The sequence below is a fragment of the Plectropomus leopardus genome, chromosome 15 (genome assembly GCF_008729295.1).
Source record: "Plectropomus leopardus isolate mb chromosome 15, YSFRI_Pleo_2.0, whole genome shotgun sequence".
Classification (NCBI taxonomy): Eukaryota; Metazoa; Chordata; class Actinopteri; order Perciformes; family Serranidae; genus Plectropomus; species Plectropomus leopardus.
The window spans coordinates 29,937,779-29,955,917 of NC_056477.1; the positions used below are offsets into that span (position 1 = coordinate 29,937,779).

At 36.9% G+C, this 18,139-nt stretch overlaps 2 protein-coding genes across 2 annotated transcripts in view; both read right to left on the reverse strand.

Annotated features, from left to right (window-relative positions):
• ncapd3 (non-SMC condensin II complex, subunit D3) overlaps positions 1-10,186 on the reverse strand; it is a 39,905-nt gene extending 29,719 nt beyond the window's left edge. Inside the window, 7 exon segments of the mRNA XM_042502068.1 lie at positions 635-722; positions 1,762-1,823; positions 1,909-2,079; positions 4,803-4,969; positions 6,130-6,292; positions 7,260-7,432; positions 10,111-10,186. Of these exon segments, the coding sequence (XP_042358002.1) occupies positions 635-722; positions 1,762-1,823; positions 1,909-2,079; positions 4,803-4,969; positions 6,130-6,292; positions 7,260-7,432; positions 10,111-10,177 (891 nt within the window). The 5' untranslated portion in view covers positions 10,178-10,186.
• Positions 10,187-12,314: 2,128 nt separating this feature from the next.
• Positions 12,315-16,617, reverse strand: LOC121954848 (calcium homeostasis modulator protein 2-like). Its single transcript, XM_042502570.1, has 3 exons — positions 16,458-16,617; positions 15,080-15,695; positions 12,315-13,883 (listed from the first exon to the last, which is right to left on the reverse strand). The coding sequence occupies exons 2-3, from the start codon at positions 15,626-15,628 to the stop codon at positions 13,470-13,472; spliced, it is 963 nt and encodes a 320-aa protein (XP_042358504.1). The 5' UTR covers positions 15,629-15,695; positions 16,458-16,617; the 3' UTR covers positions 12,315-13,469.
• Positions 16,618-18,139: the final 1,522 nt, after the last annotated feature.

Here is an 18,139-nt window from a genome sequence, read left to right on the forward strand (position 1 = left end):
TACCAAATAAAAAAAAAAAAATTTTTTCACTACATAAGATGCAATGAAAATGATTTATGTGAGAAACTTAATCTTTAAAACTTTATTTTATAGATAAAAAATAGATGCTGTTTTTCTTGGGGGAAATATTTAGTTTAACCCTTTGAAACCTGGGCAAATTGGCTTGATTTCTTTCAAAAACATGAGAAGAAGGCAATAAGCAACTGAAGAAGGAATGACCCAGAAATTAAAAATTAAAAACGCACAACCCAAGAAACATTTTTTAAAAAATTATAGTACTTCTTCTTTTATTTAATATATATATATATATATATATATTATATATATATATATATAAATATATATAATATAATATGTAAATATAAAAGAAGGAATATTTTCTTTATCTACTAATTTCTTGCAATTTGCAGGACATTTCTTGCTAAGTTGCTCATTCCATTTTTCCATGTTTCTAAAAGACAGGTAATAAATTGAAAATATAGGCAAAACATGAAGAGAGAGACAGATTTCAGTAACACTGGTACAACCAGAGCAAATGTTGAGAATCTCTGTCACCTTTTAGTGAGATAAGATTACCCAGTAAACGAACAGGAGTAGATTCTATTGACCATAGAGCATGGCAGCTGGATCTTACCTCTTTCTGGTCTCCGTGTTTCGGCGAGCACAGCAGCTTCAGGCCGCAGAAAGCCATCTCAGGGATGCTTCTCAGCTTTGTGACATCTCTGTGCAGATATAACACCACTGTCAGCTCTTTAACCATTAAGGCCCACTTAAATATGACACACACTTGTGACACTCTGTGCACAAAATGCGCTGTTAAAAATCAAGCTTTAAAAAATATTAACCAGAATATTATTATTTTTTTATACTTTCATTGAGTTATTTTTTTAAACAAAATTCAGTCCTAAATCATAAATATCAAATGTTCATTATTTTTCAGAATTTTAAAATTCTGAAAATAATGATTATTTGATATTTGTCATTACTAATGATATTGTTGATATGTTGATTGATATGTTTAAAAAATAAACTTAATGAAAGTAGAAAATCATATATATCTATGTATAATATTTTATAGCCTGATTTTGAAAAGCACACCTTGTGTGCAGAGCAATATGAGTGTGAGTATTTGATACTGCACAAAAAATTATAATGTATAAAAATCAATGTTTTTGCTAATCATTAACATATTCCAGGCCGTGATAATAATTTTCAGGTAAAAACATAGTGGCATCATGACAAAACCCTGGCATTTAAAGGGTTAACTCTTTAAATGCAAAGTTTTTATCATAATGAAAAAAAACAAACAAAAAGAATTATACTATACTATCAATATACTACATCTCAAGTAGATTTTTTGATGACAGTCTGAGATATGTCAGTGGTTAGCAGCAACTTTGATTATGACACCTAGTGGTAAAAATGACGCCATCACGTCAAAGCCCAGAAAGACACCCAGAAGTTTTGATGGCTGTGGGATCAAAAATGTAAGTTTGAATGAGTTTCATTGGAGCATTTTACAGGCTGAATGTAACAATTTAGTTTCCACAGTGTGTTTTCGACTTATTGTAGGAGCTGAGCTGGAAATTCCAAGATTAAACAAAAATACACAATCTAGCCAAAATTTATGCCATATACATGAACACAGCCAGATTTATCAAAAAATGAAGAATGAAAAGCTTGATAAATGCACCAAACAGTCCCTAAGGGTTAAAGCCTTGGATACATTCTTCAACAGAGAGAGATAGTGAGAAAACTCACTGTGGAGCAGCAAAAGTCATCTCTCCAATGACCGGCTCCAAGTAAAGCAACTTGCTGAAGATCTGCAGAGAAAAGAGAAACAGGTTGCACACATGAGCGCTCTGCAGCGTGGTACGGAGAGGACAGGGTGATGTCATCATGAGTTACCTTGGTGCAGTTGCCGGCGCTCTGCAGTCTGTCTTTGAGTGGAAATGTCTGCAGCAGTCTGAGGAGGCTTTGAACCAGGAGAACCACGGCGTCTCTGATCTTCATCAAGTCTGAGCCTGAGAAATGGAGCTCCTCTTCCTCCTCCTCTTCCTGTGCTTCGTCCACCTCCATCTGAGGATAACAGCAATAGTCTATGATTTTCAGACACCCTGTACACTCGATTTATAAGCCAATTTAGTAATACACCATTATGTACATCTCCATCTGTGTTAGATACAGTGTCTCCTCACCTCCTGATCTGTTAAGACACAACGACAAATATGTGGACTAAGTATGCTATAATTTAAAAAACACAATCACAAAGACACAGGGACAGTAGACTATCTCTAATTAATGTTCTGGATGGTCAGATTTTGTCATTTCCTCATTAGGGGATAAAATTGTGGGAACTGAAACTCATGGAGAACAGCAGGGAGAGGGACAGGCAGGCAAAAAGGCTGACATACATGGGATGCTTATTTTATCATTAATCAGAATCAGTTATTCATATTATATATAATGTGTCCTTTATCTTGTCTAAAATAGATTATTATCATTATGTTTTCTTGCCAAAATTCCTTGCAAAGAAAAAAGACCAGATACTGAATGTATCGCTGTTGCTGCAGGATGGTTTCACCTCAGCAACAGAAGCAGAACGAACAGGTTCAGGTGGGGTAAAGCAGTGGGAGGTTAATTGATCAAGGATGGTGTCATTGCCTTGCACCAGGGACAAATACATTTTTTTAGGTCAAGACAATCTTTGCTGAAAGAGAGATAGAGCAGGGACCCCCGACTGCACATATACTGCATTGCACTGTATTTGCTTTTCAGGTAGGTAAGGGAGTAAAATCCAATTTGACAGAGATACGTTGTTGCTAGTATTGCAACACAACAAGATTTTTACAGTACGATAACTGTGTCAGAAAACATTGTGCTTTCACAGTATCATGATACACATTATTACACAATTACTATTATCATTATGAATGAACAAAAATAGTTGGGTTTTCTGGCTGAGCAAACACTTTATGAAACTTAAAACCATTCGTTAATGGAAGCATGTGTTAAGTCTGACAGCCAATAAAGGCACACATACAGTTTACATTTTCAATCCAGCTGCCTTTTTTTCCTTTTTTTTTGTACAACAAAACCCTAGACAAGTACATGTACATGATACGATTACTGTCAATTTTCATACAAAGTTATACCTTGAAATGGGTAAATCACTGCAACCTTAGTTTTTGGAAAAGGCAAAATATTTTGGATTTGTGTATTTTAAGACATATTTTAATTTATGATGAGAAAATAGAGAGAAAATGCAATAACAAAAAAAGGGTCAATTAGCACATTGGGAGAAATTATATATATTAGAGAGATTATATTTTACATGAAGATATTGGGAAACCTTTTATTGAACAAACATTTCTTGAAAAGTCCTTTTGTATCAATTCCTTTTTAAATGAAAACAAGTTGTCTTTAACAGTTTAGCACTTGGACATCTTGGACAGATTAAATCGTGCTGAACACATCATTTGATACTTATAAATGATGGATCGCGCGTCACCTACTTTTGAAGAATATTAAAATGTATTACAGCAAAAAGCAACACTGTTGCTTCAATTAAGGCAAGAGCTGACAGGAAATGACGTATAGTGAGTACACACGTTAATATAGGCGATCTATTTAAGCTGTTATATCACTCTGTTATTTCTACTGTGACAAGGGCAGCTCTTAAACTTTAAATTTGATGCAGCAGATGTAAACATTATAACTAATGAAAGAACTATATTTAGGTTTGACACTGTCCCATAATGAAGGAGACTACAAACAACTTAAGTTTTTGGACAAATCAAAGTAAAATGAATTTCACAGAATTAATAATACCTTTGATAAATTCCAACAGACTAATCTATCATCTTAATATAACATCTGATTAAAAACGGACATCAGCCAATCAGCTAAGCATGTAAACATAATAAATGGTAACGGTACTGTATGACCTGAAAGAATTATATTGCATTTAATGTGAAATCAGCATCATCCTGATTAATAGTATATAGTGACTTGTAAATATATAATGCGATCTTTGGTTTTAAAGAAGCTTCGTTTAGAGTCACTGTGGACAAACTAACCAGAAAAACACCACAGACACAGTCAGTTGTTCAGTAAGAGCCACAACTGTGTGAATATAACAAACAATATTCTTGCTCAGATTGCCTGCATCACTGATAAACTGTAGGCTCCTGTGTAAAAAACAAAAAAACACTTTGCAATGCATAGCAATACTGTAAATTTGCTGCTTCATTAGGTGGCATTTATGACACATAATGGCTCAACAAGTTGTATAAAGTGTATTTATGATGTTTTCTCTCGGCTGCCAGTATGTATGGCTCATGTGCTGACACTGATTATCGAGTGACGCTCCTCAAAGAAGCTGTGGAAGACGCTTTTCAGTTGATTTCAAGCTGAAACTCAGAACACAGCCTGCTTCTGACCAGGTTAAATTTGCCATGGTGCTCTAGCCAGGTTAAAAGAGAGCCACCATCATAGTACAGGAAACGCTGGACTTAGACTCAGCAGACCTCATTAACGCACTAATCTTTACACCCCTTAGAAACCTGCTGTTTAAAGCTGATCCATCACAGTGACACATCATCACTGAACAATCAAAAAGTTCCAAGAAGAGATATTTTGGAAATTGACCTTTGGTAGACAATCACAGTAAGTCTCACATCATGGCAGTCAATCTGAACTCACAAAATTCAACCTGCGAGGTGGCTCCACAGGTGGAGTCAGCGTATCAGCGTCTGTTTTTAATATTGGACCTGTGAGTGATTTTTGAAAGAGGGCTTTACCTCTGCAGTGTCTTTCCGCTGCGGTTTGGAGCGTTTGCCCTCTGCCTGAGAACTCTTTATGCCATCTTTCTTGCGCTTCTTCCCGGAGTCCTGAGGCCAGCAGTGAGAGGTCAAGTCTGAACAGGTGTCCATCAGAACCTCATGGAAAACCTTGTTGGCAATGCTCCCTACAAGAAATAAAAAAAATGTTACGCATCATCATTAAAAAAGTCTGATCTCATCTTATGATATGAAACACAAGCAAAGAGACACACAAAAAACACATGACAGACAACAAGCCCCATGCAGCACCATTCTCTAAATTTCTAATAATAGAAGTCAGCTCCAGATGCACCAAACGCTCTCAACCACTCAAATCTGCTCTGACCAGCTGTGCTCAATGAGCAGTCCCACTGATCATAAGTCACCTGTTAGCACAGGTAACGCCCGCTAAACATGATACAGGGCAGGTTTTGAGCTGCGTGCAGAGACTCTGGCACATGAAAAAGACTGGAGACATGACACCAAAAAAGGCTGTAAGATGAGGAAGAACTTCTGCTGCAGTGAAACGGACATACTGTTAAACGTAAAGAAGGTAAATGTGATTTCAGGAAGATGCATAAAAGTGCACATGCAAAAAGGTTTTAAATAAATTTCACTTTTTAAAAAATGATTAAAATAGTTCAAAGAAAAACAGCAATGCCCCATACATACAGTATGCACGAGATCTGGAGCTATAAAATGTTTTTTTGGCTTTTTTGCATGAAAACTGACTAACAGAAGAAATAGTGACCAATTAATTTTCTAATAAATCAACTAATTGTTTCAGCTGCACTTGTCTTTTCTATTTTTGGTTCATGTGGAAAATACGTAATATGTAAAGTAGTTACCTAATAACAGTAGTGGAGTAAGAAGTACAATATTTCCCTCTGATGTGTAGTGGAGTGGAAGAGGGAAAGTAGCATGAGATTAAAACACTCAAGTAAAGTAAAAGTTCCTCAGATTTGTACTTTCATACAGTACTTGAGTAAATATCCTTGGTCAGCAGAGGGATGCACAGTAACTGAGATTATAGTAACTGGGATCAGTTTACCAAGTATAGTATCATTCCTTTAGCCCTGAAGTTTATTATTATTCCTCAAAAACATCATCTAATTTGATGATATTCATGCATTTTTTAAACATTCAAATATAAAATGTATTTTTTTTGTTCTTGAATGAGGCTCAATGTGTTGAAACACTGAAGAATGCAGAAGATGAAACGACAGGTAAATGATTCTTAGACTCGCTGTGTTGAAGGACTGCTTTTTCACTTTTTTCTAATAGTACATTTTTCAGATTTTCTCACCTGGGATTCCCAGCAGCAGCAGGTAGACTGAGGCGGCGTGCAGGCCGCTCACCCTCTGCTGGACGTTGGCTGATTTGCCTTTTGCAGTCAGGACAAAGAAGGACAGCACGGCCACCAGAGACTTGATCGACACCTCATTCTCTCCCAGAACTGCCCAGATACTCTGCAGTGCAACATGGGAGACAGATGATGTTTAGTGCTGCTACCACACAGAGAATAAAAGAGCCAGCAGACTGATGGTTTGCATCAACATCAAAGCACAGAGCAAGTTTTTAGACTGCAAAAGCCAGTGCAGGATAAGTAAGAAGCTAAATGCTGCAAAAATGAAGGGTCAGACAATATTTTTTTTAAAGAGCTGATACAAACACTGGTTATTAGTACTTAACGAAACCGATAATGGATATCCAATATTTGCAAATCATTCGCATTTAAAATAAAAATGAAAATCTTTGTCAATAGTTAGAATTTGGAATATAACAAACTTTGTTTAAATGCCTTTAGCAAATATTTAATCAAAACGGAAACTTTCAACACCATTTATAGCAAGTTCCCCCAACTTTTTTTGTAAAGTCAAGTGAAAAAAATAAATAAAAAAAGCACCCTGAGGTTTCACAAAGTAGAAGTTCCTCTGATGCTTACACTTTCTTTGCACTTCTTAATTAATTCATTTTATCTGTAATCATTTAAATAAAACACCAATGCAGGTGATCGGCTAAATGACAAATATATAAAATAAAGAATCACTGGATGCTACAGTGGGACGAGATTCCAGATGATTTTAGTTCTTTATCAGAATCTAAGAAACTGTGATGCATCCTCTGCTATGGACATCAAGAAAAAATGGAAGAGGGAACTGAACATTGAAATTACAACAGAAAAATGGCTTAATATGTGAAAATAACAACACACCACTACAAATTCAAAGACATGGAGGAAGTTTTGGTTGAAAAATTATGTATACATATATATAATGAAACAAAGGACAGGGTGTAAAGGAGGAAATCAAATGAAAGTGTGCAACATAAAACATAAATGGTGTCAATGAACTGAGTGAAAACTGCCCGTATGTCCTTCTTAATAATCCTTCTATCAGTGTTCCCTGCAGAGCGTCTGTGCTGTGTCAGTCTTACCTGTGAAACTCCATCTCTGCCTGCAGACTCCTGCTGGTCAGCAGCATGGGCCAGTAAACACTGGTACAGGCTTTTGAAGGCCTTGTCACCACTGACTGTGAGTTCTTCTTCTATGGTGTCATCCAGTGGTTTCCCCTCTGTGAACTCTAAGTCCCACACAGCGTCCACCCAGGCTGGAAATCACAACAGTTATCAAACTACATAAAGTGATACACTACTGCAACAGACTGTATCCTGGAACTTGGGGACCTGGTTTCAGTGGGACATTACAATATGGTTAATAGGATAGAGCAACAACTAAATGTAATGTTTTTTTAATCACTTACTAAAATTATGACTTTTTTTCAATTGTGCAATGGCGTTTGTACCGGAGCTGCTCTCAGCAGTCTGTTGATGACATCTGTCATACTGCCATATACTGTATATAGCTTTTGTTCATTCAACAACCAAAAACCATAACGATATTTAATTTGATTTTCTACCATACATGACAATGAAAACCGTCAACTCCTTTCATCTGTGTAGCTAAAAAAACAGCTACATTTTGACATTTTACTTTGAAAATTTACTGAAACTGAAACAAGGAATCAATTGTCAGTAGTTGCCAATTAATTTTGTGAAGACTGGCTAAGTTATTAAACAACTGGTTGTTTCAGCTTGACATAAAGAAATCCATAAATCCTCTGACCCTCAACTGACATTATTTAAAATGGCCCCTTCCAGGAGGATATGGACTGTGGATTGCAATCAGTTTTATACAGGTAAGGTAATAATAATAATAATACAGGTAATAATTGTTTGTTATATATGAGAGAGGAGGGGTGATGCAAAAACAGGGAGGCATGTCAAATAACTTTTCAAGCACTGGGGAGACTTATGTTTCAGCTTAGGGGAGAAACATACAACTTTAAATGCTTGTATCTTGCATTTGTTTTACTGACAATTTTTAAATAAAACAAATTTTCTTCAAGAATCGCTCAAATTACACCATCTATCACAAACAGAAACTGAAACAATGATTCATCAATTTTCGAATTTCTGACTGCTCTTCAACACATAATGTCAGTCGAACGCTTCCCTCAAAAAAGACAAAACATAACCACATCTCCCCTTGAGAGAAAAACAAAGTTTTGTTTGCAGGATTTTATCTTCAACTTTTCACTTTCAAACACCACAGCGTTCATGTTTTAAATCTAACACTAATTTATGGTGGAAGGAGGGTCATGGACACACCCCTGCCACCCTTCTCCGCAGATAAGTAAAAAAACAGTCCCTAAGGAAAAATATAGGCTTATAACACTTACTTTTTTTGATATTTTGGGTTTATTTAACCAATCTGCATATTTAACCCTTCGTAACCTGAGCAAATTCGCTTGATTTGTTTTTCAAAAACATAGGAAGAAGACAATAAGCAACAAAAGAAATGAACAAGAAAATTAACTTAAAATTCTAAGAAAAAGCAGGGGGGAAAGGAACATAAAAGTTTAAAAAAAAAAAATCAAGACCTGGAAAAAGTGCTTTAAAAAATATAATTCTGAACACATCAGTTATGATCAGTATAATTAATTAATTAATTGTTATCTATTGTTATCAATTAATTGTTTTCTCTTGCTTTTGTCTTATTCCCTCGAGATGTTTACCTTCAAACGTTTAACTTTCTTTTATAAAAAATGATTCTGGTCTACTAATTTCTTGCAATTTGTGGAAAAGTTCTTGACAAGTTGCTCACTGCCTTTTTGGACAGTTATTTCAGAGGTTTAAATACTTGTGAAAGGCGTCTAAAAGCCCCACAAGAAAAGTGATGTCGCCCTAGGTTTCAAAGGGTTAACCCTTTAACACCTGGATTATCATCAACTTTCTTTTACTAAGTGTGCTTTCACAAGCACGCATTTGGCAACTTGGAAAGAAATATCCCGCAAATTGAAAAAAAATGGTATAAGTTAATAATAAAATTGTCTGACGGTTAGCTAGGGAAGATTATATATATGATCAAAAAACTGGGGAAAAATCATTTTTATTTATAAATCTTATCATCATATATTAGTTTTTCTACAAAATAAAACATTTTTATTATATATTTATTTCTTCTTTATGTTTGTTTTTTACATTTCTTTTTGTAGCTTATTTTCAAGTAATTTTTAACTTTTTGTACATTTCTTGCTAATTTTGTGGCGCTTCTTTGTCAAGTCGCTCATTGCCCTCTTCCTCTCATGCCTTTGAAAGAAATCAAAGCTATTTGCTTAGTTTTCATAGGATGAATTGCTGCTGTGTAAAATACTGAGTGCTTATCGTTCATATCCGTGCAGCTGATCCTGTTACTAACCACACTGACATGTAACGTTATGTGGAGAGTCGCCATGCTCATTTTTTTCTTATATATTTGTCAATTTGACGTTCTCTCGTGTAAAAGTCTGGTAACTTTAAAACAGGCGTAACAACGAGCCTCCACTCTTCAACTCTACAAAATAGTTAGTGCCAAACTATCGCATAGCTCAGTCACTGAAGACGGGCTTACAGGCAAACCCGCAATGAGTGTCCGAAATACAGTGAGTCTACGTTGGACACTTCTTTGCCGAAATTACCGCTGGCTCAGAACGACTCGAGTACAAGACCAGAAGTTTCGTTTTACAGTCGTTTTGCCTCCAAAGCAACCGGCACAGGCTAATTTGTAAGATTTGTAAATGGGACCCGCAGCGTCGTTCTCCATGTTTGCAGGACAAGACACATAACCCGGGAAACAGCTACCGCTAACAGCCAGCTACTACAGACAGCCTGGGCGTCGGATATTTATCTGAATTTATTTAATCCCCGTCAACACATTCAGTACAAAAAGTCTTTTAGAAAAGTTTACCTTGTGGAATTTCATTTAATCTCATAAACTGCAGCGCAGATATTAAGTCCATCTTGTTTTGAATCATCCCGCCCGAAAGTTCAATCGGTGTTTTGATGCTTTTACGCATGCGCAAGTAGGTTACGTCAACAACGCGGTGCATCCACGATTACCCTCCCTCTTTTTGGTTCCTGTGTCATGCATGTCATGTCTTTCACAAGTTATTTAAACTCTGAACCCTGGACAAATCGTTTTTGTTTGTTTGTTTGTTTTCGAAAACATATAATAATAATAATAATAAAACAACAATAATAATAATAATAATAATAATAATAATAATAATAATAATAATAATAATAATAATAATAATAATAATAATAAATAATAACTATTAGCAATTCCTTATGTTCTTAATCCATTTTTTGTTTGGGGGGTTTTCTATTATATTTTTTCTAACATGCCTTTTTTTTTTTTTGCTTTTTTCTAATTTTCAGGTCATTTTCTTTTACTATTTTTAGGATGTTATTGCTCATTGCCTTCTTCCCATGTTTTCAAATGAAACCAAGCCAATTTGCTCAGGTTTTAAAGGGTTACTAAGAAAACACACTCAGTACTGCAGGAGGAAGCACTGAGCAGGTTGCACAAATATTAAATATAATATTTTAAAAGGTCGGACACTGGAAACTGAGATTAGATAATGCATGAGGTAAATTAACTCTTACAGAGGGCAAACCGTGAAGGTGGACGTACCTCTGACACCACCCTCATGTCAAACAAAGCCATGTTCTTAATCCATTTTTCATCCTTCCAGTATTTTTTGTATTATGATTGTCGAAGCATCAAAGTATGGCTATAGACTTGCGGTGTCATTGTGGAAGAAGCGTCAATAATGTTTGTCTCACATATCCAAATTAATGCCTAATTACTTCATGAAATACTTATATGACACAAAAGCGTCGCTCATGATTTGTATTACCATCATAGTAGCGGAATTAGCCTTTATATAGGGATATGTAAATTCAATGTCTAAATACCCTTCATAGATTTGTGTTGATCTAAAGAAGGTGTGCCTGCATGTGTGTGATTTTTTTTGCAGTGGTAGAAGGCCTCAGTACGCTGCTTCTCCCATGTCTGACGTGTTTACAATATGTCCAAAGTATTCACCTCCATACTTTCCTTACCTCTGATGATTTCTCAGGACTTGTTGCATGGATATGTTGCAGTGCTTTCAAATGACACAATAATCCAGATGACTCAGTGTTGCTGCTCCTTTGAAGAGACTCCCATTGACAAAACTGTTTTAAGCAGCATTTTAGCCAGAAACACATTTTATGACACCTGTAACTGATACACTATTTTCAAAGCTTCACATGAACTCCACATCACTGAAGTTAAAATATATCTCATTATACATAGTGTCACATTATATGTCTGAGTGTATTACTGAATGCAAAAGCAAATCACCGACTGAATTTGAGATGAAGGCGACAATGAGCCTGTTTACACCTGGTATTGACATGCGTTTTGGGTGATTAGATCACAAGTGTACAGCGCTAAATACAGGTGTACACGAGCCCTAAGACACACTGTGATCTAATGGCCGAGGTGGTCTCGGACACATATTCATCACATATATATGACAACAGCAGTGCATGTAGATGCAGCAGCCAGTAGCTCCTCAAATCCTTGCTACTTTTTAACTTTTTTTATTTTTCTATTTTTTGACTCCATGGCCCCTTCAGCACGACTTTACTATGATAGATAAGAACTTATCAGCATCGGAAAAAAGTTGTGTGGGGTTTGGACTGCGAGAGGATCCCCACCAACAGCGTACACAGAGCACCCAGTCAGACCAGAGGGGAGAAACAAAACAGAAAGCGTCAGACAAAGAGAGGGAGGTGACCCAGCATCAGGGCAAGGCTGACCCGACCTGGACCGAGAGCTGTTCCTCTACTAAGCCTTTATCTGGCTAATGTCCAGTCATAGGAGAGTGGAGTGGATAAGATGTGATTTAGGCTAACTCAGCAAAGGGAAATCAGGAAGGATAGATAGATAGATAGATAGATATAAGAAAGTCATAACATGTTATCCTTATGCTGCACTTCACATGGCTCCCATCCCATGTCACCACATACCGCAAGCTTTGAGGCCTTTTATGCACACCCAGAGAACAGGTCAAAAGATTTGTAGACATAAAAATTATACACATCTATAGGTATTATCACCATATCCTTACAGTACGTAACTTAACCTTATTAAGAGAAGTTTCCAGTGATCGACCTGCAGAGTTTGATAGGACTTTTATTCCCTCTTCAAAGGACATACATTTAAAATAAGTCCTAAGTATTTATAACAAAATGAGGAAGAAGACAAAGACAAAATGAAATAAACTTTGTCTTTGACTCTCCCTTCTTCCTAAAATGCATAACCCATCTTTGTCTATCTTAAATCTCCATGTACAAAATATTCAATAAACTCTGAAGATCATGTTCAGTCCCTGTAAGGACAGTATCATCTGCGTATAGAAAAGTTCCAGTCGTAAAGTAACTTAATCTGATGCTAATAGTTGTGTGGTTAGGCGGCTGAGGTGGCTTTGAGATAACGGCCTTAGTTCCCCATCGGAAACGGCTGCCTGATGATAAGGTACAATGAAAAAAGAGAATTGTTAATCAACTTAAAGTTATTGCTTTAATCTCGAACACATGAATGAATTACATTTTCTCAACTCAATTTCCAAGCAGTTGTGTTAATCGAACTTGATAACTTGATTTGAGAAAATTAATTAATTTATGTGCTACCGATTTAAGTAATTATTTTAAGTTGGTTAACAGTCCTCTTTTTTTCAGTATAAAGTGGTTAAAATATTCTAAATATAACATACACTCAAACTGATGTTGGGATTTTTTGAGGTGTTACTCACCTGATTGTGTTTTTTTTTTTTTTTTTTGCTATGTTTTTGAAAGGAATCAAACCACTTATCCCAGGTTTCAAAGGGTTAAAGTGGCCTCCCTTATTGGTGGCTATTATAGATAAAGAATATGGCCTATATACAGTCAATACAAGTTCTATTCTTCTATGTAAAGTTTTGTGCTTCCAAAAGCCAATTTGTTTCCAAATAGCAATACAATCGTTCATTAGGATTACTTGAATAGATTCATTACACAAAACTCAGAGAACTGATCCCTCTGCAATTAAAAGGAATTGTAGATCATTATTTTGGGACTTGAGGGATTGAAATGGAGTCCAAACATGTCTATAGGCAAAGTGACAGAACTAGTGTGCGTGATTGTCAGATTGTCTGTTTCAAAAAGTTTCTGAAATTGTCAAAGGAAGTTGTGAAAGAGCAGTCAGTCATTGGACCACCTTCCAGAAGAACATTGTCAGCTGAACGTGTCCATCTCCTTCTCCATGGCCTCCACGTTATTCTCCAGGCTGTACGTGGCCCACTTGTGGAGCCTGCTGTACAGCGGCAGCCCGTTCTTCTCCCTGTAGAGGTAGACTCCGGTCACTCTGTTCCAGTTGGTGCTGCAGATTGGACTGGCACTCTGGTGCTCTGTCAGCTGCTCCTTCTCCTCCTTCTCCAGAGCCACAAAGCCAAAGAAGTTCTTGACATTCTCTGCAGCCAGGAGGCGGGAATGGACAGATGCCGTGCGTTGGAAGAGGGTCTTTTCATTGGAGCGGTACTCGGACCAGTAGTCCTCCTGCCGGTAACCGAGTGGAGAGGAGCAGCGCTTCACACACAGCATCAGGAACACCGTCACAGCCATCCCTGCCACCAGTAGCCAGCCTATCAGCTGAAAGGAACAACAACTGTGAAGTCAACATCTTGTAGGGGTTCTGGGGCACTGGATCATGATGTATTGATTCATCACATTAATTTAACACCTGGATGGGCCCAGAGTGTTTAAATTGGAGCCTAGTTGTTGCTCTCAGTCAATACTGGATTGGTGTTAAAAACTGATCAAAAACTGTTCCCATTTATCCATCCAATATCATTCCAATGTGAAAGGTGGCTTTTGGTGTCAGTATCTTACGCCAGAGAACAGGCTGTTGTTGCTTTTCAAAAAATAGTTTCAGCACATACCCAGCTAGCAATTTTTTAAACATGGTGGTACACTATAATAAAGAATGGTACACTATAATGTTTCAGTAATGTTTTCAGCCGCAAGTCTTCTTTTAGTTCCCAGAACGTTCTTCTTAAAGTTAGGGTAACATTCTCTATAAACATCAAAAAATGTGTTAACATATCACATTGCATTACATTTTCATGGAAAAAAGGTCTGTAATCTCAGGCCTCAAAAAAATATTCTGAATGTTGTTCTTTCTTTGTTCTTATTTAACATAGTGGGAATGCTTTATAAAAGAACATTCTATGATCTGTGACCTCTTAACATCACCACAACATCCTCAGAATATTGCAGTTATAACATTACATCTTATTCAGCATTTAAGCTTTCAGGGACATTATTTGGAATGATGAACATCCCAAAAAGGTTCTTCTAACATTAGATTAAAACTTTCCTTTAAAACATTATTGCAACATGTAAGTAACGCTAGTCATTATTGTGGGAATGTTCCCTGCTAGTTGAGTAGTGCCTGCTCCAATCACAATTTGTTGGTTTGACATTAACATTTGTGTTCACATATAGGTTAATCAGTGAGTTTTAGAAGCATGGTTGGTGTATTTTGGAAATTTTGCACAGAGGTAGGCTCGGTTTCCACCTGCCTCAGTCTTTATGCTAAGCTAGGCTAACTACGCCCTAAATCTAGCTCCATTCTTACAGAGGTACAGGAATGGTACCATTAACTATTCTGTTAAGGGTTCTGATGACAAATATGAATGAATGCAATGGCTGCTCTTAATATTTGATTGATATTTTACATTTCTTGCTTGCACAGAGCTATAATAATTCACTAAACCAATTTCTATCCAACACACAAGGGATATAACTACAGCCCTGCTAAAACCAAACACAAAGTACTCCACTACCTGAGACTCATATTTAAGGCGTCGCTCAATTTCGGGCCAGAAGCCTTTCAGCTCTGTCGAAACACTTTCTGGACATGGGAATTTGGCCATTGCTGACCCCTGATCAGAGGGGAAGCCCTCCAGAGTTTCGGGGTCAAGAAATTCACTGAGGGCACATGTGTATGCTTTGCCCTGCAGCAAAGAGATGACTGCCCACGTTAGCGGAGCCACCACGGCTCGACCAATGATGGTTCCCAGCAGCGCGAAGGCTGCGGCTCCAGACAGCTTCCTGCAGTTTCTGAGCCGACACTCAGACACCAGGTCCCAGGTGCTCTTGTTCATCATTATTCCTATGAGGAAAAATGCCAGCGCTGGAGCACCAATGGCAGCCAGACCGTAGCGGTAGTTCCTCCCAGAGGAGCACGGACATTCAAAGGCAAAAACGCTGTATGCAGTCTGCCCGGCCACAGTGCCCAGAGCGATCAGACCGTTGAAGATCATCACATCTTTGCTCTTGAAGAAGAGGGACATGAACTTAAAGTTCTCTGTGACGAGTGCGTAAGCAGCCATGTTGGGGTGTCTGGTCGTTACTGAGAATAACACTGAAGAGCTGTGTTTGGTTTGAACAAATGTCAAGCTGCAGAAAGAGAGAGCGAGAGAAAGGAAATAAATGAGAAACTAGAAGTAGAACTAGAAACATTTAACACCTGGATCATCATCACTTTTCTTGTGCTTTTGCAAACTATTAAACACTTTAAAACTTGAGCAAATTGGTTTGGTTTCTTTGGGTGAAAAAAAAAAAGGTTAAAAAGGCAACCTGACAAATTGTGCTGAAAATGTACTTTTTGTAAAAGGGAGAGGATTATTAGAAAGCTATAATTTTTTTTTTTTAAATGTCCAGAAAGTATGTATTTTTAATTCTTATATTTCTATATTTAAAATTTTGTTACATAAGTATTGTTTAAATTTTCACCACCTTTTAAAGGTCATTTTGTTTGTTTTACTTTACTTTTCTTTCTTTCGTTTTTAGGTAATTTTTTTGTAACTTTTTACTAATTTCTTGTTAATTTTTGGTCCATGTCTTATAAAGTTTCTCATTGCCTTTTCCCCATGTTTTTGAAACAAACCACTTTGCTCGGGTTTCAAATGGTTAAAAGCATGTTCTGTTTCAAACAAGCATGATGCTTTAATTATTACTGTAGTCCGAAGTGTGAATGGCTGTTTTGTTATGAATTCATTCAGTTTAGTTGCAGAAAATAATAGTTACACTTTAGCAATACTTATAACATCTATATAAAAAGGAAACAGTTCAAACATACTCAGGCTGATGTCTTTTAAAAATAAACTGTGCCTCTGATCAAAAACAGAGCCACAATGGAAAGCAGTCATGCAAACTTACGCTGTGGCAGCGTCCTGAGGCTGCACATGTGACTCAGCCTTTGGAATCCATTTTCAACATCCAGTGTAAAGACTTCTCAGAAAAAAACTGTGAAAAATCCAGAACGTAAAATTAACTTTATACACGTAAGACTGAAAGGTTTCTGAAGTCGCTCTTTTTGCGTGCAACTTTGAGTCTGTGTGAGCAGTGTGGGCACCGTGATGACTCACAGTCAGGAACTGCCCTCCAAGTTCCTCCCCAGTGGAAAAAAAGGTGGTCTGTAAGTGAAAACATGTGTTGCTGATCTCAGAGCAATATGGAAGTAAAAACGGGACAAATCAGGAAGTGAATATGATCCCACAAGAGGAACATAAATCACAGCTGCAGACACATGATGGCCACAAAGCTGACCTGAGTTGAGACAGTGACTGATCCAGATCAGGTTACATTCAGGATTTCAAACAAAGTCTTGGAAATTACAACAGCTGCAGATATAAAGAGATGTATAAAATGAACAAAGGAAAAAACAACTACAAAAAAGAAACGGGGAGATGCTTGAGGGACCACGATGTATGTGATGTGATGGTCTGTGATGTAACTGTCTCAGAGACAGTTTTATCGACGTGTTTATTTGATATGTTTCCGTTACAAATTCATAATGATTTCAGTTCAAAAAATTGTTAAAAGATCATTAAAAGGGTAATATATAAGGTGTTAAAAAAGTTTGATAAAAATGTATCTAAAAGATGTTTAAAAGTAAAAAAAGAGTATAGCCTTTAATGTCTTAACTTAATGCAGAGTCACACCACCCTAATGTAGTTAACGGCATTGTGGGAAATGTGATGTTGTGTGGTGAGGTCATAGGTAAGTAGCATTGTGGGTAAGAGCACCATGTCTGCAGAAGAGAAACGCACAACTCCGGAGTAACAATATTTTACACGTGATCCTAGAGGGTTACATGGTAATTGTTCTTTGTTTTGTTTTGTGTTTAAGTGCATTACATGGACACTGGTGGTGCATTTTTTTAGCACATTTCTGTTGTGCTATTTGGACTAATTAACAATGTACACTAGATTGAGATTTCGTTGAAAATGTATGTTTTTCAAAATTGTATGTCTTTTATTTGTTGTTATAGTTTTCACTATGTTTGACGGGGTTTGAAAGATCTGAGGAAACAAAGAGGAGAGAAAACAAATCTTCAGAAAACATCTGTAGGAAGCGTGGCCATTAATTCTTTGGACCGGTGTAGCTACAAAAGTTTTAAATACTTGTGAGAGGCATCTGAATGCAGCACAATAAAAGTGATGTCAATCCAGGTTTCAAAGAGTAAAGCACACTACATAAAATAATGTAGACAACATTTGTGCTAAAAAGCTACATATTGTTGCTCCATGTTGCATGCATGGCTGTTTTGTGCTAAAAAGCTATATGTCATTGCAGTGCTGTTGTTTTGTGCTGTTGCTCTGCTCTTTCTTGTTGCTCTGCATGGCTTGTGTTCTGTCTTTAGAGTTTCTGTTTGTTGGAGCTGTTGTTGTCTTTGTGGTGTCCTGCTGCTGTTGCTATGTGAATTTGATCATTTTACAGGTTTCAAAACATCTTGCTAAAGGTCTACAGCTGAAAATGTATCTTTGTATGAATCTGTGAAGTTATTTGGTTCCAAGTGTCCATTTGCATGTTTCCATCAATCTGTGTGGGTGAGCTCC

What these genes read in the sequence shown, in the direction of transcription:
- LOC121954848 (XM_042502570.1), bottom strand. Translation starts at nt 15,628, where the DNA reads ATGGCTGCTTACGCACTCGTCACAGAGAACTTTAAGTTCATGTCCCTC. An exon ending in GCCTTAAATATGAGTCTCAG is followed by an intron (nt 13,884 to 15,079) that starts GTAGTGGAGTAC and finishes TGTTCCTTTCAG; the next exon opens with CTGATAGGCTGGCTACTGGT.